This window comes from Parathielavia appendiculata (assembly GCF_033297405.1).
Source record: "Parathielavia appendiculata strain CBS 731.68 unplaced genomic scaffold N657scaffold_53, whole genome shotgun sequence".
Lineage (NCBI taxonomy): Eukaryota > Fungi > Ascomycota > Sordariomycetes > Sordariales > Chaetomiaceae > Parathielavia > Parathielavia appendiculata.
The window spans coordinates 29,393-53,863 of NW_026944272.1; the positions used below are offsets into that span (position 1 = coordinate 29,393).

The window sequence follows — 24,471 nt, forward strand, 5'->3', positions numbered from 1 at the left end:
ACTTCCATCTGGCTGGGAATCGGCTTACACAGCTGTGTTTGCACCCCGGGAGGGTCCAATTCAGTGCTTCAACTATCAAGAACTAGGCCGCAAGGCCTTTGAATGCAAAAAGCCACAGACCTGTGGACGGTGCGCCGAACAGGGGCACCATCACAACACATGTCAAGCTATAGTGATGAAGTGCGTGCTCTGCAGAGGACCACAAGAATCGTTCAGCAAAAACTGCCGGGTGCGCTGGCTACATAATGGCACACGGAACGCTTCAGATTCTTCAGCTTAATGTCCGTAAACGGAGAGAGGTGCAGCAAAGCCTGCTAAACGACGAAGGGCTCAAGGACTATGTAGTGTTGGCCATCTCCGAGCCATATGCGAGGACGATAGATGGTTCGGTGGTAACGATCCCAATGGGACATCACAACTGGACGAAGCTGATACCAACAACGAAGCGTGAGGCGCTCTGACCAATCCGGAGCGTGTTATAGGTGCGAAGCGACATAGAGTTCGAGCTGATCCCGGTACCGTCAGCAGACATTAAGTCAAAGCCCCTGGTCCCGACACCCCCCACTTTCCGACAGCCTGATTTCCTAGAGTGTAATCCGGATATCAACCACAACCATCTCAAATGCCGCTCTTCCTACTTTTTGCTGCTACTACAATACAACTAGCGGTATCGCTGGATTCCCCATCTTCAGAAGTATCAACTTGTTCAGTCTCTACTGCCCCGGCTTCTATCTGCGCCGTGCGGATTGCTCCAATGTTTGCAGATACCAAATTTGGGTCCGTATTGACCCTCTTCCTTTTCCTGGGCTTCATAGCTTCCAACTGTGCCGGCAGAGCTTCATTTTCAGCTTGCAACATAGCGATATTGCTGTCCATACGGTCAAAGGCTTTGTTGACCTTTTGGGAAGAGCTGTCGTCGGGTCCTAGATGGCTTGGTCTGCTGACTATATTTGACCAGCTATTCGAAAGGAGAGTCCCAGAGGTACTGACGCCTATATGCGAGTGTGGAGAGGGGCGAGAGACTGTCGAACACCTTGTGATGTGGTGCTTGGCCCCACCGTTGACTCGAAGATGGGAGAGAGCCGAAATCAGAACGCGAAGGGACTTTTATTCTGTCCTACAGGGAATCAGTCCCAAAGCTGCACGGCTAACGGGGAGGATCCTGGACTGGCTGATGGACTCGGGGAAACTGCCGATGTACGGTCTGGCCAGGAGGCTGGAGCTGGAGCTCGCAGTCTGATACCCTTTCCTTCGAATGTGATGGGCTGAGCCCATGATGGCCTCGGCAACCCTCGGCCGTGGTATCATGATAACGTCATCCTGAAGCAGGCAGTGTCTGTGTGTTCCGGAGCATATAAGAGCTGCCCTCTCTTCCTGTCATCTAGTTCTCTCTTTTCTTCTTCTTTCTCCATTCGAGGCAAACTCGTAGAGTCGTCACCAGCTAGTTGCAATATACTCCTGGGACCGTTACATTCGAAGGCCAAGAGGCCTTCCCACTTTGTATTTGCAGGATCGCACACTGATCGTTTCCTTGATTGTCGATATGGGTTTTTCACCCGGCCCACGAGGGCGCGGTTTTCCTGTATAGTAAGTTTGTTGAAGGTCCGGCAAGCCCAAGGGCACAGCGGTGTAGGAATAATAATATATTTGACCAGCTGTTGACGGAGTTCAACACTCTTCTTGGAGTAGTCCGGGGCCCTTGCTCTTTAGAGACAACTAGTTCTGGGGTAGCAAGGGGATATAAGGCGTCTAGGTAAATAGCTTTTGCGGGCGTAGGAGTCGGAATGTGGGTGTTTTCGACCAACAACCGGCTCATCAGGGCTTGGAGATGCTGACCGGCCATAACCCCGCTGCCTTCCACCCTGCGAGAACATTCTTGGCCACCAAAGCAATCAAACGTGCTTTCCGGTAGTATTCGAGAAAACTCCGCTTGCCGACGATGGTAGTATCGCTCCACAGGGCCAGGTTTACCAAGGATTTGCGGTAGGCTGTCTTCAAGGATGATAAGACGGCCAAATCAAGCGGTTGAAGAACGTGTGAATAATTTGGCGGGAGGTGGAGGAGATGGATATGATGTTTGAAGCATAGCCACATAAAACGTCACTGGTATGACTGTCGTGGCCGTCAAGGATCAACAACTGGGCCTCCGAAGGATTCTCTGGCTGGGTCTGTGGGATAAAGATTTTTTCAAGCCATTCAACAGCTACAGTGTTATTAGTCCAGCCTTTTTCAGTTGCAGTAAACTGCCAGCTCTCGAAAGGCTTTAGATCCAATGGAAACCACTGTTGTTGAACGCTCTTGCCCTTGAAAATGACCAGGGGGGTCAGATGTCTGCCCTTAGCCGAGATGCACTCGATGAATGATGCCCATGCATGTGTACCGGGAGCCTTTCTTTGTAACGGGCTTGGCCCGTAAAGGCCTCGGCAAACTCTCGGCCAAGACTCGAGATTCGGTGGACTTCTATCTTGTTCGATATCGGCGCACAGGCCAAGGATGTGGAGGTATAAGACGGCAGGTATCTTGCATAGTGTTTCACTCTTTTTCTTCTTCTCTCTCCATTCGAGACAAACTCGTAGAGTCGTCACCAGCTAGTTGCAATATACTCCTGGGACCGTTACATCAGGAGTCCCTAGAAGTTGGGGTTTTGAGATTCGTCATACAGTTCCCTCTAGTCAGCTACTAGTTTAGTGTCGCGGTATATCTAGCTCGGACCAGGTTCACTTACCCACTATTCCAGTCCCTCCGGTCAGCCACTAGTTCAGTGAAGCGGCATGTCTAGCGCAGACCAGCTTCACTTACCCACTATTCCAGTCTCCTCCGGTCAGTTACTAGGGAGGACGCGAACGCCGACGACACCGAACTACCAATGCTTTACGAAGAACTAATGCATTTCAAACAATCCTTGTTTGTGTATCAGGTTAATGAATCAGTCAATGAATTGTTGAATCCTGGATACGAGAAGTTTGTACCGGCCGTTGCATTTCAATGGAGGGAGCCCTACCTGACGGATCGCTCAAGCTCACTACGGACTAGATGAATAGGTTGTTCGGTCTGAGTCTGATGATGGGACCAGATTCCTCTCAGTTGTAGTTAGTACAACTATCCGAACGAAGGAAACTACACCGGTGGACTGGGTGCCAACCATTCTCCAAGTTTCCGGCCATCGACGTGGGATGCAGCAGCCTGCCTATTCCGATCCGAGACGCGTCTACTCCGGACCAAAGTCTGTAAGCCGGGCCGACGAAAGGATCAACAACGATGAGCGTGATTCTATGCTTCGATTGAGAAGGCTGAAACAAGCGTATCCAGAGACTGTGAACAGAAGCCGCACATTGGACGAGTACTTGCATGAGTTCATTGACAGGGATGAGCCCGACTTCAGAAACGGGGAACGAGTCGTGTCCCGTTATCTTGAAGGAATCCGGCCTGATAACCCAGGAATCGAGTTACAAAACACACACAGCTGTTTCTATGGACGTCAGAAGAAGCAAGGGGAAGAACACGCGCACTTGGAGAATGGGCACACATGCGAATGGTGGCGACGGAACAGTTCGTCATGGTCCCCGGGCCGCTTACAGGGACTCGTCCAATACCGACAGTAATGATCACACATGATCGTCTCAAGGGGGACATCGAAAGGGCCTGTTACACTGTCGCAGCTTGAGAGCCAGCACGTGGACCAGCAGGCTCAGATTTGAAAAGCCATGTCCAAAACGTGGCGAGATGTGCACGGTATCCTTGGGTTCCATTCAACCGCACCCCAGTCGTCGCCCAGCACAGAGTACTCCCTCCACGCTGGCAACGATGACGATGATGACTCTGATGTCGACAGATAGTGTCATCGGATGAACGACCGAGAAACGGAGCGCCGAACAGACAGCAAACCCGTCCGACAGCAAGTCCTCACGGTGCCGCAAATATGGTTCTGGGTCGTCGGGGGCAGGCGCTCCCCGGATATCCCGTTACACTGATGCTCAAATTGACAAGATCTGGGGCTGCAGACACAGTGGTGACGGCTTTCCCAAAAATCGGCGGATGCCTGCCCAGCACCAAATTTCCCAGCTCATCCAAAGTCGGCTGGGGTATGTTGAATTTGACTGAGTCGGATGACGCTAAAAAGACCGCGGACGATGTCGTCAGGGATATTGTCATGGAGACGCTGGACTTTGAAGTTGCAATATCGACACCTGATGGCAGCAGCAGCTACTTGCAAGTCTTTGCAGCCGAGATTAATTTCGTGGCGGGCTCAACCCGCAATCCTAGCATTTCAAGCTGGTGTTTACATTTCGCTCACGCATGCAACAGTTCAGCGAAGTGACAAGATGCCACGACACGTTCGAGGCCGCCCTCGGCAATGTCATCAGAATCTTCCCCTACGCCATCACGAGGGATACTGAGCTGTTCGTCCAGATCGACGACATCATTAACGAGATCCACATGATTTTGCGCGTACAGCAAGACCAAGACCATATCTGCGTGGTCGTGAGACGAGGTCAGAAGGAGATGGCCTACCAGGCTGAATAGGGGTGAAGAAATATGAGGATTTACTAGCCTTCTAAGGACTCTCAAGCGCGCGAGGAAGCAATGGAGAATGGTCTGAATGACATGCGCTCACCCAAGTCGCTGTACATGGTGGCCAAGCTGGAAAGGCTGGAGGATAATGCCACGCGAGTCAGGGATTCGGTCGTTATCATTCCCCTCAATGCCAGAGGCCCGACCCAAAATTGAGACAATGCTGGCAGATCATCACCCTTCTCTCCCTCTGTCACAGACGGGCTACGACCGAGAACGCCATCTGCTCTGGGAAGCAAGCGGACCAGCTCTTGATTTAGTCGCAGGCCCTCTAAGTGTTTGCCGCCATGGATTTATCTACGTACGTGCCTTCATCCCCTGCAGGGCATCAAGTTACCCGCAGTCAATCGCTACTGACAAGGCCACTATCACTGGTAATTAACAATAGGGGCCCCTATCTTGGATATTCAGTCTCATGGCGCTGCAAACTGACGGGTTTTTGCCGCCCAAGGATTCGAGCTGTTGCAAGGTCGATGTGTTCGGGGCTTTTTGTGAGTGCCTTTCCCTCCCGTCTCCCTCGCCATCTTCCGTCACTCCGAGTTTAAAAGAGCAGTGTGTTGACGGAGCAACGCCTAATCGCTAGTTGCGAGCGTCATGTGCACATTACTGCTTTGCGGTCTTGGGCTGCTGCATGTCAGCTTCAACTTAATGGAAGCCTATTTCAAATGGGCTGCCGGAACTGGGATAGGGTTCAAGCCGCGTCCAGCCTGAAGTCATTAGCCGCAAGGCAAGCTCGCAGAAAAGTAAACATATCCCTGTTGATAGAGCAGGAACATGAATCAAGCGGCGACATGCCCTCATGTGCTGTCAATATCAAAGGCCGTCATGAATCTCTTCCGACTTGGATTCCCAAACTCCATGCAACCTCCACTCCGTACAATACAATCAAACTCAAGAGCTACCTGTTAATCATTATTCCTCCTCAATCTCAGGCTTCTCCGGCCCAGGAAGGACAACAAAGTCTACACCGACGGACTGAAACGAAGCACCGACTTCCCTTAGCTCCTGTGCTGCCTCCCCCTCTGGCTCAAACTCCTCGTAGCCCTGATCGTCGATTTGGATCCTGCACAGTTTCTCAAACTTGCCGGCTCTGAAACTTTCTAGCAACGCTTGAAGAGCCGGTGTGAGATTGCTGTAGCCAACAAGGCTCAGCTCGCAGATGCTATTGGGAATTGTCGAGACAAGGGCGTCTTGTCTCGGCCCTACATGTCCATAGAAGTCGAGGCAAGCTACCTGCACTCGTAGAACTTCAAGCGACTGAAACTTGCGTAGCATGTTGACGCTACGAAGGTGTTGCGCCTCTCGGGGCATTGAGGTCCCGTATAATGTGAAAGACAGTCCTTTGAGGTTTTCAGTCCACGGCTGCAGGGCGGTAAGGACTTCATTAAACTCAATAATGTGGCTGTCATCCCATTCCCAGGGCAGGGGGAATTTCGATGTTCGATGGATAGCCACCTTTGAAAGGTACGGCCCTACCGCGCTCATAAGGCTGCCGAAAGAGGTTGCCGTCAGGTGAGTGTCAATGAGGGCCAGTTCCGTGAGCTTCTGGAGCGGAGACGGCTCGGCAACCGTCGTTGGGCGTAAGAGGGTCGAAAACTGCTCGGTAACAGATGCACAGCCGTGGCAGTGTAAAATTTCGAGGTTGGGCGCCAACTGCAAGATGGGTGTGGCTTCATCAAGTGGAGGTCCGGGAACGGAGCTGGTCAAAGCCAGGGTTCTGAGTGACGGCAATGTGAGACATAAGTCGTTTGGCGGTATGAAAATCTGATATTGTCCCTTACTTTGCAAGGGCAGATGCAAGCTCCGGACGTTCGGCACGAGTTGGAACAGCATCGAGATCAGGGCCGCATTCTCTGTCGCCTGCCTCTGCTGAGCATCGAACACTTGCTGTGGTGCGAGAGCGGATTGGACGGTCTGGACCGGCACCAGACCCGCCTCGCGAAGACGACTCTGCACTGCGTCGAGTATTGGTTCTGAATTGCAACTTCCATCGAACGGATTCGGGCTGTGGCGTCCTGTGGTAGGCACCCTGGCGCGCTCTCTGATCTTGACCTCGAACACGTTTACCGCCAGGTCTGGCCGGTTGTAGAGAGTTCGAACGAAGAAGTAAAGGCCGCTTTCTCGAGTAATGTGCAGGGAATGATATAAGAACGGTTCAGCCGTCCAATGCAGCAACCTCGAGACATGACTGAGGCTCAGCAAGTCCCTGACTCGGTCATGTTGGTTGTTTCCTGAGGGAAACTGTGTGGCGGATGATTGTTCGGGCCAACAGTGCCAGCAGAGATAACCACAGATCTGCGCAAGGAGCTCGAGAGGCAGGGCAGTCAGGCCGGAACGGGCCATTATTCTCAGTCGTGAGATTCGGCTGGCAGGCCCCTGGATGACTGATTCTGTTGCGATGCGGGTAGGCAACTGAGTGGCGCGGGACGCGGGCAATGCAATGCGATGTATGCAGCCTGAGAGTGGAAGATAGCTACACAGGCTGGAGGTCTGCACCAGCCACATACCTATGTGCGGTGCTGGAGCAAAGCCTGAGGGAGGCCGTCCGTCGGACTTTCACGACGAATCTGTCGGGAGCGAGAGTGGTTTGCCGATCAGAAGACCCTCAAAGCCAACCGCGCGAGCTAAAGACCGGATTCGATCGAGCTAGTCATAGACAACGCGTTACACCTGTGACCTCGTTGTGAGCCGCGGCGTCAGTTTCGACGTGCTCTTCCATGATGAGTACGGCGTGTCGATACAGCCAGACGCGTGATGGGGTCATAGAGTGGGACAGTTTTAAAAAAAGCACTGGCTCACGGGCAACGTACCTGTTTTTCTGCGAATGAATTTATATCTGCACTAATTGAACTGGTAATCGTCATTGCAAGATCGCTGAGATGAGATCTTGTTGAAGGCAGGCACACGGAATAGTGATGGTGTTAAGGACGCCTTATTGCCATGTGGTCGGTATGCTGTGGTGTGGTGAACAGGCAGTGGGAGCTGGTTGCAAGAGATATGGATATGGTGGGGCGCGGCCCACCGCCGTCTCCCCGAGCTGTTCCGCACGCGCCTGCAGGCCGCCCAAGGGGGCGGCAGAACTGGGGCTGGGGTAACTACACTCCATGTACTCGGGGGTTGTAGGTCTGGGCTTCAGTCTGCCAGACAGGAGAACAGACAACCCCTTTCTGCTGCGGTAAAGAAGTTCTTTTCTATGATACGTCCGTACTGTGGTAAAGAAGTTCTCTGGCCAGCCCCGAGTACTGTGGTACGGATGCATCGTCGCATTGCTGTTGTGCAACCCCGCCTCTTATCCTTGGGAACTGCAGTGAAGCCGGTAGCGGCTGCAGGAGCGTTGCAAGCCGGATCGCGATTTTGCGTTCATTGGACAACGCTTCGCTTTGACTCCGAACGCGACACGGATTTGGCATCCTTGCCGGGACTTTGTCCCCGCCCTGTTAAAGGTTTGAAGAAGGTACCACGCGATGGAAGACCCAGCAGTTGCTGATTAGTCTAGGACATGTCGCCTCTTAGGTTCTAAAAGGGCCTTCACTGTCCACATTTGACTTCCCCATTTCCCCACCCTTCCACGCTCCCACATTAAGTGGAACGGCCCGCTAATATTACCGACTGCGCACCACAAACATGGCTGCTCCCTCCTCTCCGGACCACGTGGAAGTGGACACTGCTCAGGGAGAGCAGGATGAACGGGACTCGGCGTACGGCGACGGCGTCTCGTCGGCCTCGACGTCGCTCCGCAGCAGCGTGCTCCGGTACGAGTGGAAGCACGGGCGCCGCTACCACGCCTACAACGCGGGCGCCTACAACTTTCCCAACGACGAGCCCGAGCAGGAGCGGCTGGACATGATCCACCACGTCTACTTCCGCTGTCTGAACGACCGCCTCTTCCTCGCGCCCGTGGACCCCAACGCCGGCTTGCGTGTCTTGGACATCGGAACCGGCACCGGCATGTGGGCGATCCATCTGGGCGACGACTACCCGGGCGCCGCCGAGATTGTCGGCAACGACCTGTCGGCCATTCAGCCGACGTGGTGTCCGCCCAATGTTCGCTTCATTGTCGACGACGTGGAGCAGGACTGGCTGGAGCCGCAGCCGTACGACTTCATCCACTGCCGCTACATGGCGGGCTCCATCAAGGACTGGCCGAGGCTGATCAGGCAAATGTACGAGAACCTGAAGCCCGGTGGCTGGGTCGAGCTGCAGGAGAGCGCGAACACCCTTTATAGTCAGGATGGGACGCTCGCCAAAGATAACCCGATGGTGACCATGATGGAGGGCTTGATGGAAGCTTGTGAGAAGATTGGGCGCACCATGGACCCGGCGCCGAGTATGGAACAGTGGGTGAGGGAGGCGGGGTTTATGAACGTCAAGGTTGACACCTTCAAGCTACCTGTTGGCTCATGGCCCAAGGACCCGAGACTCAAGGAGATTGGCACATTGCTGGGGGTGAATTTCAAGGAGGGGGTCGAAGCCTTCACCGCGGTCTTGTTCGCCGATGTGCTTGGGTGGAAGAAGGAGGAGATTGCCGTCCTCAACACAGGCGTCCGGAACGCTGTGAAGAAAGGGGATGCCCATGCACTCTTTGACTTTTTGGTCATTACTGGACAGAAGCCGGAGTGAAGGTTAGTCGGATATGAGAGTACATTAGTGTTGTGGGCAAATTCCCTACAGAAGAATCGGAATGAGCAGATGTGGCCAAACATTAATCATAAGAGTTACAGTAGAGAGCACTGGCATTGGCCCGGTATTATCCGAGTTCATCCAACAACCACCACAGCTTGTCACGACAAATCCAAAAACGTGCCATCCGAATCATCAGGGAAATACGCCTTCCGCGGCCTCTGCGGCTCCATTCGATGGTCCTCTTGGCCCGCGCCGCTGCTGATGCTGACCTCGATCTTGACCGTTTTCCGAATCCCCATCCCCCTCTCCAGGTCGCCGCCCCCCTGCTCCTCCAGCGAGGCCAGCTCGATCTGCTCGCTCGAGCCCACCACCGTCCCGGTCCCGCCGCCCTCCGACAACCCCAACGAGTCTGCCGACCGGGTGGTTGCAGACGGCGTAATCATAATAGCCCCGCCGTCCATGGACGACCTACTCGGCATCTGCATGTTCTGCTGGTGCTGGTGCTGCTTCTGTCCCCCACCGCCACCTCCGCCGGCGGCGGCGGCACGCCCTCCTGCCGAGCTCCATCGCTTGGTCGACATGGAACCGCCGGTGCCGCTCAGGTCGCCATAGCCGAGGGCCGGCGGCGTGCCGGTGATGACGGGGGGGAAGCGGCCCGGGAACAGGAGGCTGCGCCAGCTGGAGAGGGACGACTCGGTGGCGCCGTAGATGATGGCGTCAACAAGCCCCTGCAGGACGATGCAGGCTTTGTCGACCGTCTGCAGCTGCCAGGGCGCCGACTGGCCGCTGGCGGATTGGTAGATGCGGATGCCGGTCGGGAGGGACCAGATTACGGCGTAGGCTAGGGGGTAGAGGAGCATGAGCCGGGCCAGCTGATCAGAAGGTGGAGAGTTGATGGTTAGTGTTCATGCGGCCATAGGTCATGGGGGAAGATGCGGTTCCTGACTCACCCTTTTCAGCTTGCGGGTGTGCCTGGCTGGCACGGCGCGCCCGCCGGACCCACTGCCGTCGAGTTGGCGAGAGCCAGAACCGCTCAGGTTCCTCGACGAGGAGTCATCCAGCGAGACCAGGCGGCGGTGGGCTCGGAAGAGGAGGAAGTACAGCCTGGCATACATCAAAAACATGATGGAGATGATGGTCCCTGGGGTTTGTTAGTGTGACGCTCGGAGGTGTGTTACAATGTCGGCACCTACATCGTGGAACAAAGTTGACCAACAGTCGGACTTCATCAGAGGTGAACCAGCACCACGCTCCAATGTCACCATAGCCGGTGACGCCCAGACCGACCGAAGCCCATGCGATTGAGAGGACCCAGGGGAGGACCCAGGGGACCAAGGGATGTGCTTGAATCCAGTTGGAGCATCGCTTCTGGTCGGTCAGGACGAAATACGTATACACGGCGATGACAAAGACCCAGTAGTCTGTCTGAATCACAAACACCTGGGTCATGTATCCGTTGAAGGTGCAGAAGCTGCCCTGCTCGGGTGCCCCGATCCACAGCCCGCCGACATTCATGGACGATGACAGCAGAAAGTTGATGGCCATGACGCAGTCGCTAATGGCGAGGCCGAGGATCAACTGATGGCGGAAGCTCCGAAGGTTGGAGAAGACCTAAACAGCAACATCCGACAGTCGACGTTAGACCGGTCCCTGGTTGACTGAGGTGCACATGTGGTCATCTCAAGACTCGCCGAGCGGGACTCACAAAGAAGCTCGCAACCATCCATCCCCCTCCAACCACCGACAGAAGGGAGACGACTAGGATGACGGCGCTCTGGGCGCGGATGATAAAGGGCTCAGTCGGCGCGGCCAGAGCCGTCCGGGGAGCGATGTCGAAGCCGACATACATGATGATCACGACCGCATTGGGTGTTGACGATCGACAGGACCAGGGCAGCGTGGAGTCATTGTGGCTTCATCGTCACCGGTGGCCGTAAGGGGCCCGTGTGTTCTTATGAGCACGTCCTTCGAAGCCTTCGATGGCCTCAACGACCCTAGGAGGGGCTTATCTCGCGGAAAATGAAATATCGGATGCAGGTGCAGCTCTGGTTTGGGAGTTGGGGTGATCAAAGTTCCCGAATTGCTGGCGTGAAAACAGTAGGCAGGGCTCGAAATGCTAGGGGAGAAGAAACAAGCAACAATTCTCAGTAGTCTTATCGTGTATTGCCTCCCAAGACAGTCCAAGACGGCGGGTGCACAACTGGGCATTTCCGGCATAAAATACTGGAAGGAACAGCATTGGAAGCCTTAGGGAGGTCCTATCTTGGTCACTGGGACATGACCCAGGGTAGGTTCGCCCTCCAAGTCTCATGTCTGCCTCACTTCCTGCTCTGCAGGGTGCGAGCCAAAGATATGGGATTCAGCTGCTTGTCGCCATGGCAGCCCCTGCCGCTGCATTGTCTCGCTTCTCCGACTTGGTGATGATGAGCCCTTATCCGTCGCAAGTTCAAGTTTGGGACCGGCCAGCCTGCACAGGGTTGAGTGGGCGTGGGGGTCCGCCTGCGCATGAGGTTGGCGAGAAGCGAAGGGCCTTATTTGGGGGTTAGGCTCAGTGTCTCAGGAATCAAAGATGGACGAGTTGGCTGAGAGAGCCGGAAATGCGCTGCTCAAAAACAAATCTAGAGATGAGGTCGCCAGGGGTCAGCTTCGACGATATCGTATGGAGATAAGGCTCAGCCAGGCGAGTGGTGTTGGAGCAGAGATAGGGCTTGGCTCCGCGGAAACACGTCGTTCTGTGGCGCAAATGCCAAATGGGACTGGGGCATCTGGAACTCACCCTTGCTGATAGTGTTCGCGAAACAAACAAGTGACCAGCATCTGAATCGGATGGCGCGCCTGCAAGATTCCTGATTCATCTTCGGCAAGCGGCTGCTCCCGAAATCTAACCGGATGTAGAGAAAACAGATGACGCTGATCTCAGCGTGAGGTCAGGAGGAGAACAAGAGCATGTGATACCCTGAATCAGCTGGGTCGATGTGAAGTACTGTGATTACCCATAGAAACGAATGTACGCCAGGTAAGCCACTCGCGCATCTCATTTTTTTTTCTAAAGTGAAAGGAAATTGCTACCTTGTTTCTTTGCGGTGTTCATCAACAACATGGGTTGCGGCCAACTGAGCAACTTGTTCCGCTGCGCACTCTCAACCCACGCCGAGGCCGAGGAGAAAATATTTCACTCTGTACGGAATACTCTGCACTTTCATCTTCCGCACCTCGCAGTAACGCACACGGTAATCTCATGCACATAACGGATCAACCCCCGCTCGACCCTCACCATGTTGCTACTCGGCACCGCTTCCTCTGGCGGCAGCGTCCGCTCCAGCCACGGAAACCCATTAAACACATCGACCGCGCCCAGCGCCTCATCAATGACATATCTCCGATTCCCCGCCAAAATGGGCGTCGGAAACGAAGGCATGCGGCACGTGTTGGCCGACGCGTTCCTCTCTCCGGTGTACATGCCGCCCTCGAGCCGGGCGCACGACGTGCCCAACGGGACCGGTAGCGTCGAATCGGCCCACTGGTCGAGGTAGGCGTCTGCTGCTGCCTGGATGGTCTCGCGGCTGTCGCGCTGGTCGGCGGGAATGGGATTCCAGTTCTCCTGCTGGGTCCAGTACAGGTGGCCCGTCGCGTTGAAGACCCAATCGCCTTCGTCTGTCACGACCGACTCGATGGCAGTTACTCGGCCGTCTGCTGCCGCGACAAGCATCCGCGTGTGGATGACGTAGGGATGGGGAGAGGTTGCGGCCGTGATCTCGGTGAAGGCGGCGCACTCGACCGTGTCGTGGAGGCTGCGGGAGAAGTCGATGGTGATGGTCTGGGATATGACACCCGTCTTAATGTCCATGGGCGTGTCGTTCTCGGCGTAGCTGACGTTGCTGGCTAGATTGAGGAGACCCGGCTGTCCCGCAGCTTGGGCTCGGACGTATGCTGCCGTCACCTCCTGCAGGGTTGCTCTGCTGCATTCTGCTATGACTTGGGAGACCAGACCCAAGCTAATGCCAAACAGAGCTGTATGTAAGTGGATCATATGTTGTGATTCCCCGGGTGGCATGTGTTCGAGTCGCAATACACAAGGTATGCTATGTCCAGGGCACATTTTGGGTGTGAGGACACACCGGCCTCCTTTTCTATGTCCCGGTCTATTGAAAACATCGAGGGCAGATAATGAGTTGGAGATTTATCCTCAGACCCGCCCTTCTGGCCTATATCGCCGGGTTAGATTGGCTGCGGCAGTTGTAGAAGACATACGGAACTCAATACAAGGAGCCAAATCAAAGACTTCGCACACGACAGAACTCCCGAGACGGCACCCTTTAGCCGGGATTGGGGACCCGAAAGCCAGACATTTGCCAACAATATGCCTAGCCAACCATGACACGTCGAAGACATCGCGACCCGCAATCAGGGAAAACTGCAACACGGTTGTAGCACTTTCTTTAAGCGGCACTAGTACACGTAGATAAAGTCCTCGTTCCTAAGGTCCGTCAAGTCCTCAAAGCCCCTCTCGCCGACATGACCATCAGCCTGGTTCAAGACCTCGTCTTCGTCCTCGACCGCCCGGTTGTCGACCATGCTCAGATCGACAATTTTCTCGGGCTTCCCAAGCGCCACGCGCGTTTTCGCGTGCCTGACGTTCAGGAATTTGATCAGGAGCATCCCGAGCCCGATCTCGACGGCCAAGATAACAAATAGCACCAGGTTGGCCGTCAGCCCGCGCGTGTAGCGGGGCTTTTCCTCGGGCCGGAACAGCAGCGGGCCGATGATGTTGCCGGCGTTGGACCCGATAAAGAGCATAGCCGTCGTGACCTTGCGCTTGGTGTCGCCGCCCGTATTCTGGCCCGACCAAGAGTAGATGAGCGGCGAGATGCCAGGGTAGACCGAGATGATGTAGTAGCCAAACAGCAACACGGCGCGGTCGCTCGCAGCGCGGCCGACGGCCAGCAGGATTGAGCAGCCCGCGATTGGGAGAATGCAGAGCAGGATAAGGACGGGGCCCTTCATCCGGATCCGGTCCGAGAGCCAGGCGCCGCCGAGGGTGGCGATCATCTGCACTGCGCCGAAGGGGATGTTGAAGAGGATGGTCGTGAAGCGGTCGAAGCCGAATGACTCGATGATCAGGGGCCCAAAGGTCGAGATGCCGCCGCTTGGGATGCTGGTTGAAGAGCACGGTCAGCTTGGGGTCTGCCTGGGAAATTCTAGTTCTCGTTGGCGTGACGCACGAGATGATGAACATGATGGTAAACCACAACCAGGTCTTGAGATCAAGCATGGCATCCCATACATGATCCCACTTCCACACGCCTGAGCCAATGCCCTGCTGGTTCATCCGCAGTCGCTCGATGGCAATCAGCTTGTCGTCTGGCTTGAGGAACTTAGCAGTCATAGGCGAGTCCGGCATGAAGATGCTGAGCGCAGTGGCCGTGTCAGCAATGCATCTGATGGGGGTCAGTTGGCTGATCAACTCACAATGTGACAATCGACCAGGCCACGGTAAGACACCCGCAGAAGAGGAAGATGATTTGGTAGGAGCGCAGGACCGGTGAGTTGATGTGGCCGAGACCATAAGTCAACAAGCTACCGAGAATGTTGATAACGCCCAACATGGCGTACCACGCCGCATTGCGCTTTGTCTGCTCTCGGCGTCTGTACCACATTTGGACGACGGCAACGAAGGTGGGAGCTAGGCAGAAAGGCCCGAGTTAGTGAACCCTCCCGCTCTCAGAACGACGAGATTCAGAAGGAACAGGTACGTACCGACAGCAGACTCAAAGATACCAAGGAACAGCCGCGAGACCATTAACCCAGTGAAGTTGTGCGCAGCGGTCATGCCGCACAGGATGGCGCCCCAGGCAAAGACCATGAAGGCCAAGAACTTGCCGACCGGGAACTTGACCAGGATGTAAGCCACCAGCGGCTGGAAAACCAACTGAGCAACGTAAACGACGGAGCCGAGCCATGAATACTGATCCCCCTTAAGCCCGGTGTCGGCGATGAGACCAAAGACGGCGGAGTACGAGAGCGTATTCTTGTCGAGGGATTGGAGGCAGTAGATGACCCTAAAAGAGGTCAGTGTGTGCCATTTCAGGCGGCGCTTTTGTGGCGAGAATGCTTACAGCAAGACGGGCAGGATCCTCCAGTCGATCAGCTTTGCCACGCGTCGGCTGTCGCGGAGCGTGACGACAACCTGGTGGTCCGCTTGCTTCAAAAACTCGGCGGCCTTGTCGATACCCTTGACATCTTTGTCTGCGGCTGGCTTGTGAAGGCTGCCCTCGACGTCCCGGTCGAGCTGGGCCTGTTCGACCCGGACGGTCTCTGGAGCGCTATCGTCTCTCTCGGTCTTGTCCGCCATGGTTGATCGAAGGAGAAGCGGAGGAGTGCTGCTGCCACAAACCTGTGAACCGGAAGTCAAGTTGCAATGGAGTGTCACGACACAAATCCATCATGTCTTCTGTGACCTGTATTTATATCACAGGCATGTCCCTGGGAACCTCCGACTCCATACATGATCCTGGAACCCACCCACGGCCAAGGTGCCGAAGCTGGGCCGCGACCCCATGGGGATCCCTTCAAAGCCGGGAACGATGCGGGGAAACCGGGGTTGATTGCAGTGAGACACGTGGACTTGACATCCTGCTGGGGTCGGCTCTCACCTCGGCATCTCCGACTCCTGATGTGTACGCCATATGTCCGTACGACATCATGATCATCGGTCCAAGCTGAGGAAAAAAAGCGGCATGCCAAGGCCTCTAGGGCCGGAGGATAGAAGCAGGGATCGGACTTCGGGTGCTTCGACCGAGACCAGCCCCTTTAGCTAACCCAGTTAGGCATGAGTTCGCGGTCTGCCGCCGCAAGAGACGTCTCCCTTCCCCAACTCGTCCCCAATTCCATGAGCGGCGAATCCGGTTTGGCGGGGACATGGCCGGAGGTGATATAGCTCAAGAGGGGTCAACGCCGGCGGGGATCCATCCCCCATTGGAAAAAAGAAGGCATGCGCTTTTAAGACGTCGCGGGGTCGGCGCTTCATCTCGATAGCTTTGACCATTTATTCTCCCCTGCTTCGTTCCACCCCCCTCAGATCGTGCTCCGTCTATGACATTGAGCCTTCTGCAGTTGTGTAGCTGGACTTGAAACCACAGAGATCCAGCTCCGTCGATATCCCCTTCCCCAACCTAACGGGTCCTGCTCAAAGATGCCTCCGCAAAGGGAACACATTCCCTCTTCCTGGACCCTGTGTCCTTCTCAGGAGGCCGGCGGAAATGCTCCGTCACTGACACTGAACTCCTCCGACCCGTCCTCTCCACCATTTGAGTTCTCCTTCGAGGCCGTCCGCCCGAATGTGTTCAGGACGACCTTCAAGTCGGAAACGCACCCCATTCCCCCATATCCCAGCGTCCCCAGGATGGAGACAAAGCTGGATGGCGTTCGGCCCATCATGACATCGACCGACAGGAGCAAGAAGATCCAGATCGGCGACATCACAGCCAACGTCGACTTTGCGGGTGAGACGCCATCGGTGTCCATCTCGATCGAGGGCCAGAAGTTCCCGATCCTCCAAGATCTGCCGAATCGCAGCTACGTCGTAGACGGGCCGGGCATTGCCCATTACACGCGCTACAACCGCAATACGCTACACGTCGGCCTGGGCGAGAAGGCAGCCCCTATGAACCTCTCGGGCCGTCGCTTCGAGCTCTCGGCAACAGACAGCTTCGGTTACGACGTCTACCGGACCGATCCCCTGTACAAAAACATTCCGCTCCTGATCAACGCCACTCCGGACGGTTGCGTGGCCACCTTCTCGACCAGCCAGGGCCGCGGCCAGTACTCGATCGGTGCCGAAATGGACGGCATGTGGGGCTTCTACAAGGTCTACCGCCACGATTATGGCGGCCTGGAAGAGTACATCATCGTGGGCAAGACGTTGAAGGACATCGTCCGAACCTACGCCGACATCGCTGGCTACCCCTTGCTCGTGCCCCGTTGGGCGTTCGGCTATCTCTCGGGCGGCATGAAGTACTCGATGCTCGACGACCCGCCCGCGCACGAGGCCATGATGGCGCTCGCCCGCAAGTTCAAGGAGTACGACATACCTTGCTCCGCCCACCAGATGTCGTCGGGCTACACCGTCTCGGCGACACCCCCCAAGACGCGCAACGTCTTTACGTGGAACCGCCACCGGTTCCCGGACCCAGAGGGCTGGATCCGCGAATACCACAAGCACGGCATCCGGCTGATTGCCAACATCAAGCCGTACGTCATTGGCAGCCACCCGGAGTACGAGAAGCTCAAGGCGGCCGGGGCGCTGTTCACGGACCCGCGGACGGGCAAGACGGCCGTGACCAAGCTCTGGAGCGCCGGCGGCGGCGAGAGTGCCGACGGTGGCCACATTGACTTCACCTCCAAGGCGGGCTTCGACTGGTGGTACAACGGGGTCCGCGAGCTGGCCCGGCAGGGAATCGACTGCATGTGGAACGACAACAACGAATACACCATCCCGGACGACGACTGGCGGTGCGCCCTGGACCTCCCTTCCCTGCAGATCCCGCCGGGCGCCGACAAGACACCCCAAGTCGGCGTCTGGGGCCGCAACATGCACACCGAACTCCACGGCAAAGCATCCCACGACGCCCTCGTCGACGTTCACCCGGACATCCGCCCCTTCGTCCTCACGCGTAGCGCGACGGCCGGAACCATGCGGTACGCCGCCAGCACGTGGAGCGGCGACAACGTGACGAGCTGGGCGGGCATGAAGGGCGCCAACGCCGTCTCGCTCAACGCGGGCATGAGCCTGATGCAGTGCTACGGGCACGACATTGGCGGGTTCGAGGGCGAGCAGCCGTCGCCGGAGCTGCTGCTGCGGTGGGTGCAGCTGGGCATCCACTCGCCGCGGTTCGCCATCAACTGCTTCAAGACGGCCAGCGGCGACAACTCGGTCGGCGACGTCATCGAGCCCTGGATGTACCCGTCCATCACGCACCTCGTGCGCAAGGCCATCAAGCGGCGCTACGCGCTCATCCCCTACCTCTACTCGCTCATGCTCGACAGCCACCGCACCGCGACGCCGCCGCAGCGTTGGACCGGCTGGGGGTACGAGTCGGACCCGGAGGTGTGGACGTCCCAGATCATGGACGGCGAGACGCAGTACTGGCTCGGCGACGCGATGCTCGTCGGCGGTGTGTACGAGCCGGGTGCGTCCAAGGGTCGCGTCTACCTGCCCAGGGCAGCGGATGCTGCCATCGATGAAGGCTTCATGAACACCAACGCGCCGTTCCAGTACCTCGCTTCGGGACAGTGGGTCGACATCGACGCCGAGTGGCACGGCGCCGGCATCCCGGTGCTTGCGCGCGTGGGAGCGGCTATCCCCGTTGGCCACGACGTGCAGGTGCTGTCTCCCGGAGAGACGGAGAACGTGGCAGAGCTGCCGCTGGACGACTACCGCGGCGTCGAGGTCTTCCCGCCAAAGGGACAGTCCAAGAATGGCCAGTGGCACGAGACGACGTGGCACGAAGACGACGGCGTGTCAGCTGTGCATATAAATAAGGTGTCATCATACACCTTCGCCTACACGGCCACGGGAGCGTCGGGTGAGATCAAGGTAAAATTCTCGAGGGATGAGTCGTCGGGCTTTGAGGCGCCGTGGAAGACGCTCGTTGTCATCTTGCCATCGGGCGATCAGCGGAAGGTGGTCAGCGAGGATGGAAGGACGGTGGTCGAGCTGGGCGTCGATGAGCAAGGAAGGAACCGGTTTGAGCTGAGCTGAGCTGAGCTGAGCTGAGCTGGAATGATGCCGAAAGTTACCGTTAGGGTTGATGTTAAGATGTAACTACAAATGCCATAAAGGATATAACGTTATGCAAAAATGATCTTCGATAGTGGGATGCCCCTTGGCAACTGTCCTACGTCGTGTTAATCGTTGATCTGCTGAAAGTGGAGTTCTTCGATGGTTGTCTGGAACATTGGATCGACAACGAAAAGATACACGTGTAGATCGATCGACCCCACTGTTTCTCCGCATTCAGCCCCACCGCCAAGATCGATGGTGGCTCGCTCGGCATGCGGAGCACATGCGGGGAAGCTCACCTGGAGAAACTCCTTTTTTGTCCGATGCAACCCAGCGGGGCCGCTCATATGCAACCATCTCCGACAAAGGTTAATAGTTGAGTCATGGGACATCGAATTTCGCCATGCAGACTCTTCTTCACAATGAGGCATCACCCGATTCCGGTCCGGCCCGCAAGAAGCGAATCCCGGTACGTTCAAGTTCTTAACGCTTAAAATCCGGCAAAATGATGATGGCCCGGGTTCGTTGCTGACGGGATCGTCGGTCGTCAAAAGAAGGCCTGTGGGTCGTGTCGAGTCTCCAAGGTAGGCCAGAGATCATGGTTATTCGCACCCGCATCTGGGGGATGCTAATGCGCTGATCTTGTAGGTGAAATGCGATGGGCTGCGGCCATGCTCTCGGTGAGCCTCGCAATCCAATGGCCAGATTGAGAGGACATCGATCTTTCTGACCCGCATTGCCGCCTTACGCAAGTTGTCGCACTCTGCAGAAGATATGCGAGTTTGTCGAGCGCCCAAAGGATCCATATGAAACGTGAGACCTGCTCAACTGTTGGCCCTTGGTACGAGGAATTGCTGAACAATTCAAACAGGAAAATGGAGGCCTTGGAAAAGGAAATCGAATCACTAAAGACGCAATTGCAAACACCATCCAACAACTCCAATTCGGTGCCGAGTCCCTGCAGTTGGCCTGGGATGCCGCTGGAAGTCGCTGGAGTCGCACTTCCTGTCACTGAAAGCGCCGTAATGGCTCAGGAAGCGTCTCTTCGCCCCTCAGGCGACTCTTTGACGAGGACAGCAGTGCCTCAGAAGAGGAACAGAGCACACTTTGAGGCCGGCACCCCACCGACAATCCCGGATCTCGACCCTATCACCGCCGGCTTGATCACCCGCGAAGCCGCCGAGTCCTTTTTCGGCACGTTTTTCTCGGGCTGCGACCGGTATGTGCCCGTGTTCGATCCCTCATACGATACCTTCGACAGCGTTCGGCACCGCAGCGCCGTCCTCTTCAGCGCAATTTGTTCAGTTGGCTGTCGCGTTATGACGGGGTCCGAGTCGCACCCGACTCGCCGTCTCGGCGTGCACACACAGCGGATGCTCAATGCTTCCATCGCTGCGCCGCCGAGCCGCGGTGGCCAGCAGGCCTGTCTTGAAACCGTGCAAGCCTTCCTCGTCAGGGCTTGCTATGCCCCCGAGAGATCCCTGCTTGTGGCCGTTGCTACCCGTATGGCGCTGGAGCTCGGTTTACCCGAGGCTTTCGGAGTTCTCAGCGCCCGCCATGTCACTAACTCTCGAACTGGGATGGTGGCCACGTCGTACCCATTTCCGGAGCCAGCGACCGCCTCGTCTGCCGAGAAACCTGGCGATGACGGCGCCACTTTGATGCGCAAGACCCGAACATGGTTGCACCTCCTCATGATGGGCCAGATACTGCACGTTGATGCGGGTGGTGCTCCCAGCTTCCGATTTCGGGGGTCCGCCCAGCGGTGCCGCATCTTGCTCGACAGCCCCTTTTCGACTGGCATGGACTTGTACCTCTTCGCCCAAGTTGAGCTGAACGCGATTCGGGCCAGGATACACTCCACGCTCACAAGTTACGTCCGAAATCGCCTACCAGGGGAACCAGACGACGATGAGCTCATGGAAATGGTCAGCGATAACAAGATCGACCTCAACGTCTGGTTCGATGACTGGACACGTATTTACGAGAAACACACAGCCCGGATGCCCTGGTTGACCCCGAATCTCGCCGTCCAGCGATGCTGGGCCGACAGTATGGCTGTGTGCTGTGCGCTCAAGGCCGCCGGGGTCGAGAACGTCAACGCCATGTCATCTACCCAGAGGGCCATCCTAGGTATGGCCAAGAGGTCGTTGAAACAGCACCTTGACATCATTCTCGAGGAGCCACGCGTGTATCTGCGCAGCATTCGATACGCCATGGACTTTGTGTGGGCCAAAAACGCCTTCTGCTACCTGCTCCTCCTGAAATTGTCGATATTGTTACCGGACGAGGGCGATGGGAGACTTGACGCTGGCAGGACTACCAACGAGGAGTTGGTCAAAAAAGGTCGAATATTAGTACATGAGCTCGGCAGAGCCGCTGGCGGACCTGGAAATGGCCCACGCAACAACAGCAGCAGCAGTCTTTACCTGCACCTTGTGCGTGTCAGCATAGAGAAGTTCAGCCGAGCCACAGAATCGCCGAACCAGACCGCTCGGCTCACCGAACCGCTTCCGCAAGATGCGCTAAACTCCAATATTGCCGGGCAGCAAAGGAGGATTGGAAACACGGACGAAGGCGAATGGGCTGTCGACGGAACCGAAACCGAACTCGAGTCGTTCGTACCCGAGCAGTTCGTCTTCGAGTGGGACTTTCCCGGGCTCACATTTTTCTCGTCGCCAACGCACGAGACCTCCTGGCTGGATGACCTGCTGGCGGGGGCCATCGACGGCGCGGACAACACAAGCAACTTTTATGGCCTGAGATGGGCATCGATGGACTTCAATACTTCATAGGAATAGCCCTGCTTGACTAATCATGGTCTCTCAGAGTTCACTTCTCATTGATCTCAAACTTGCCCGTCGCCACTGGTCTAGAGAGCGCCCACTTGATCCCCCCATGCATGACCTCGTCCCAGTGGGCAGACTCCGACAGAGCGGCCCCGTACTTTCTGAAGGCGTGCGGCATGCCAGGGAAAACATGGATGTTGGTGGGGACGCTTTCACACAGGATAGACCGGTTAGTACAATACGAACATCTCCAAGGGGGGCGTTTGGCACTTGAACTCACCCTCTCTCAGCAAGCATCTTCGCAAACAACAAGCCCTCATCCCGCAGCGGATCCGCTCCGGAAATCCCAAATGTCGCTGGCGGCAGCCCCGCCGCCTTTTCCGGCGGCACGTTTCCCGGATTGAGGACATAGTCCTTCGGGTCCACGGGGAGCTTCACTCCAAGCAAACCAATAAAGTACTTCATCTTCCACCGAGGCAGCACCGGCGCGTCCTTGCACTGCTCATACGAGCTCGCGGGATTCGGCGGTGCCAGCCCGGCCTCGTCAAGCAACCTCCGCCTCTCGCACTCAAGGTGATACAGGCACGGCGTCATGAGCACCTGGCCCAGCGGCTCGGGCAGGTCCGCCAGGTCCTCATACCCGGGCAGGCGCAGGTGGCGCGCGACAAGGACTGAGGCGGTTAAGTTCGCGCCGGCCGAGGTTCCCCCCAGTATGACGCGGGCAGGGTCGCCGCCGATGACGGAAGCGTGCGCGTGCAGCCAGCGAAAGGCGTCGGCCGCGTCGTGGAAGGGCGTGGGGTACGTGTGCTCGGGCGTGTGCCGGTAGTTGACGTTAAGGACGAGCGCGCCCGTGTCGGCGGCGATGCGGGCGCAGATGCCGTCTTCGGAGGCGAGCGTGCCGACGTGGAAGCCGCCGCCGTGGAAGTGTAAATAGATGGGCAGGAGGCCGTCTGCGGAGGCTAGGTTTGCGGAGACGGCGGTCGGGTCGGAGGGTTTGAGGCGGTAGGTCCGGGCTTGCAGGGTCGCGCCGTCACGGGTCGGGATCGTATGATCCTTGGTGAGCAGCCGCGGGGCCAGGAGGGCGAATCCCTGAGCGGCGAGGGCCTCGCGGTCGGCGTTGTTGCGGTCCCGCAGCTGGGCGTAGGACTCGACGGTGTTGGCGGGCGCGGGCAGGGATGCCTGGAGAGCAGTCCACTCCTCCGAGAGGATCCCGTATCTTGAAAAGTCGCACATGGATAATAATGTGTTAAGGGTAGTCGAACTTGTGTGAGTGACAGGCTAGCAGTCGCACGGGGGCAAACTAATTATTCAGTTCAAGGAGTCGAAGCCTAAGTCTTGGAGAGTCCTTGGCGATACGAAGGTGGTAGGTAGATGTACCTCGAGCTGACAATGGACGGCTCGGTTGTTGCTCCCCCGGACCCCGGTCGCTGGATCTGCCCCCGCATCCCGATGACCCCGGTTCGCCGAGCTGCATTGCCGGCAACAGCGCTTGGAGAGATTGGGGTGGGTTATCGGGCCGAGCTTGGCCCCGGACTTCGGATCTGATCTCCGAACCGGAATGAATACCGTAATGGGAAAATGCACCAGGCGGGTATGATACTTCGCATTCCAGGGATACAATCTGCCGTTGATGTGTCAACTAGCATTCCCACCGCAAGTAGCATTCCCAGCACAACTAGCGTTCCAAGCGCTCCGCTCTCTGATTGGCTGGTAATTCTTTCGGTCATGCTCAATCCGGCTGGTCGATCAAACTGTGGCAATTGGCGCTAGTGTAAGCCACTGTAAGCTACCTAAGCCACTGTTCGCGGACGATGACAACTCACCATACCTAATCCCTTTTGAACAACGCACAAATGCTGGACATGAAGATACAAAACGAGGAATTGAGTCTTCTCTTTTTCTTACTGTTCTTAGTAAGACATCATCTAACGCTAACGTTATTCTTAAACACACATTATATACTGCCACTGGCATCAATCGGATGCGGCGATACAAGCAGAAACCCGGCGGAGGGTGACACACACCAGAGTCGGCTCGATCATCCATCCAACAGTCGCAGGCACAGTAGAGAGATGTCTTAAAGATTGTGACGGGCACCACCCAAGGTCTGGTCAGCTCGCACATACAAGATCAATATTCCTACGAAGAGAGCAAGAGCTAGATGACAGGAACGGGCGTGCAACCAGACCTATATGCTGGAGCACATGCCTATGATACAATCATGAGAACAGTGACCACAGGCATATAACATGACCATGAGAACAGGAACGGGGATCCCGTGGCAAAGATGCTACTGAACTGTATCGATATCTGAAAACAATGTAGCAAGCTGACCGATCAAGATACTGCCCAGGTTACCGCAGACTGCAACCAGTGGTATCCTGCTTTAAATCGGCTGGCGGGCTCGGAGGAGAGCGGGCCGAGAAGCTGGAATGACTGATGTGGTCCTCCTGAGAGGTACGACGCTTAAGCTAGGAACCATCATCCACCCGTGCGCCACGTCCAAGCCGGGTTCTCTGCTGTTGCTCGACAGATTGAGACATGTGTTTGCCGGAACGCCCGCTACCCGCGCCTTTGCCCCGGGAGGCCGGAGTACTACTACGTCTAGCTGTGACGCCACGAGTATTGGTGCGAACTGTCTGCGTGTATAGGACATAGCCCGAGTATGCGGCTGCGAATTACCTTGAGGGTGCCCGCTTCTAACCG

The 24,471-nt window shown here is 56.5% G+C and overlaps 13 protein-coding genes across 13 annotated transcripts; 7 read left to right on the plus strand and 6 right to left on the minus strand.

Annotated features, from left to right (window-relative positions):
• Positions 1-618: 618 nt before the first annotated feature.
• N657DRAFT_628732 (uncharacterized protein) lies at positions 619-1,056 on the minus strand (the record flags this gene model as incomplete). The annotated part of the gene is made up of 1 exon (XM_062790858.1): positions 619-1,056. The coding sequence occupies exon 1, from the start codon at positions 874-876 to the stop codon at positions 619-621; it is 258 nt and encodes an 85-aa protein (XP_062642030.1). The 5' UTR covers positions 877-1,056.
• N657DRAFT_651475 (uncharacterized protein) lies at positions 960-1,625 on the plus strand. The gene is made up of 2 exons (XM_062794171.1): positions 960-1,244; positions 1,466-1,625. The coding sequence occupies exons 1-2, from the start codon at positions 1,072-1,074 to the stop codon at positions 1,521-1,523; spliced, it is 231 nt and encodes a 76-aa protein (XP_062642031.1). The 5' UTR covers positions 960-1,071; the 3' UTR covers positions 1,524-1,625.
• Positions 1,626-2,900: 1,275 nt separating this feature from the next.
• On the plus strand, positions 2,901-3,761 carry N657DRAFT_404318 (uncharacterized protein). Its single transcript, XM_062787206.1, has 2 exons — positions 2,901-2,961; positions 3,019-3,761. The coding sequence occupies exon 2, from the start codon at positions 3,174-3,176 to the stop codon at positions 3,600-3,602; it is 429 nt and encodes a 142-aa protein (XP_062642032.1). The 5' UTR covers positions 2,901-2,961; positions 3,019-3,173; the 3' UTR covers positions 3,603-3,761.
• Positions 3,762-3,919: 158 nt separating this feature from the next.
• N657DRAFT_685357 (uncharacterized protein) lies at positions 3,920-4,524 on the plus strand (the record flags this gene model as incomplete). Its single annotated transcript, XM_062796767.1, has 2 exons — positions 3,920-4,237; positions 4,306-4,524. The coding sequence occupies 2 exons, from the start codon at positions 3,920-3,922 to the stop codon at positions 4,522-4,524; spliced, it is 537 nt and encodes a 178-aa protein (XP_062642033.1).
• N657DRAFT_404350 (uncharacterized protein) lies at positions 4,460-5,320 on the plus strand. Its single transcript, XM_062787207.1, has 2 exons — positions 4,460-4,873; positions 4,961-5,320. Exons 1-2 carry the CDS (start codon positions 4,601-4,603, stop codon positions 5,153-5,155), a joined length of 468 nt encoding a protein of 155 aa, XP_062642034.1. The 5' UTR covers positions 4,460-4,600; the 3' UTR covers positions 5,156-5,320.
• A 164-nt stretch (positions 5,321-5,484) lies between these two features.
• On the minus strand, positions 5,485-6,405 carry N657DRAFT_583953 (uncharacterized protein; the record flags this gene model as incomplete). Its single annotated transcript, XM_062789716.1, has 1 exon — positions 5,485-6,405. One exon carries the CDS (start codon positions 6,403-6,405, stop codon positions 5,485-5,487), a length of 921 nt encoding a protein of 306 aa, XP_062642035.1.
• Positions 6,406-8,022: 1,617 nt separating this feature from the next.
• Positions 8,023-9,369, plus strand: N657DRAFT_651478 (S-adenosyl-L-methionine-dependent methyltransferase). Its single transcript, XM_062794172.1, has one exon. The coding sequence runs from the start codon at positions 8,197-8,199 to the stop codon at positions 9,190-9,192; it is 996 nt and encodes a 331-aa protein (XP_062642036.1). The 5' UTR covers positions 8,023-8,196; the 3' UTR covers positions 9,193-9,369.
• Positions 9,370-9,863: 494 nt separating this feature from the next.
• Positions 9,864-11,044, minus strand: N657DRAFT_583978 (uncharacterized protein; the record flags this gene model as incomplete). The annotated part of the gene is made up of 4 exons (XM_062789718.1): positions 9,864-10,067; positions 10,146-10,336; positions 10,389-10,806; positions 10,901-11,044. Coding segments are annotated over 4 exons (957 nt in total), but the record flags the coding sequence as incomplete, so codon positions are not given.
• A 1,269-nt stretch (positions 11,045-12,313) lies between these two features.
• On the minus strand, positions 12,314-13,262 carry N657DRAFT_651480 (uncharacterized protein). The gene has a single exon (XM_062794173.1). It carries the CDS (start codon positions 13,223-13,225, stop codon positions 12,395-12,397), a length of 831 nt encoding a protein of 276 aa, XP_062642038.1. The 5' UTR covers positions 13,226-13,262; the 3' UTR covers positions 12,314-12,394.
• A 382-nt stretch (positions 13,263-13,644) lies between these two features.
• On the minus strand, positions 13,645-15,547 carry N657DRAFT_583943 (allantoate permease; the record flags this gene model as incomplete). Its single annotated transcript, XM_062789715.1, has 5 exons — positions 13,645-14,350; positions 14,418-14,603; positions 14,665-14,878; positions 14,953-15,254; positions 15,312-15,547. 5 exons carry the CDS (start codon positions 15,545-15,547, stop codon positions 13,645-13,647), a joined length of 1,644 nt encoding a protein of 547 aa, XP_062642039.1.
• Positions 15,548-16,238: 691 nt separating this feature from the next.
• N657DRAFT_651482 (glycoside hydrolase family 31 protein) lies at positions 16,239-18,968 on the plus strand. The gene has a single exon (XM_062794174.1). It carries the CDS (start codon positions 16,388-16,390, stop codon positions 18,953-18,955), a length of 2,568 nt encoding a protein of 855 aa, XP_062642040.1. The 5' UTR covers positions 16,239-16,387; the 3' UTR covers positions 18,956-18,968.
• Positions 18,969-19,379: 411 nt separating this feature from the next.
• Positions 19,380-21,771, plus strand: N657DRAFT_583969 (uncharacterized protein; the record flags this gene model as incomplete). Its single annotated transcript, XM_062789717.1, has 4 exons — positions 19,380-19,445; positions 19,625-19,656; positions 19,730-19,789; positions 19,848-21,771. 4 exons carry the CDS (start codon positions 19,380-19,382, stop codon positions 21,769-21,771), a joined length of 2,082 nt encoding a protein of 693 aa, XP_062642041.1.
• Positions 21,772-21,808: 37 nt separating this feature from the next.
• Positions 21,809-22,998, minus strand: N657DRAFT_638170 (uncharacterized protein; the record flags this gene model as incomplete). The annotated part of the gene is made up of 2 exons (XM_062791564.1): positions 21,809-21,974; positions 22,046-22,998. The coding sequence occupies 2 exons, from the start codon at positions 22,996-22,998 to the stop codon at positions 21,809-21,811; spliced, it is 1,119 nt and encodes a 372-aa protein (XP_062642042.1).
• Positions 22,999-24,471: the final 1,473 nt, after the last annotated feature.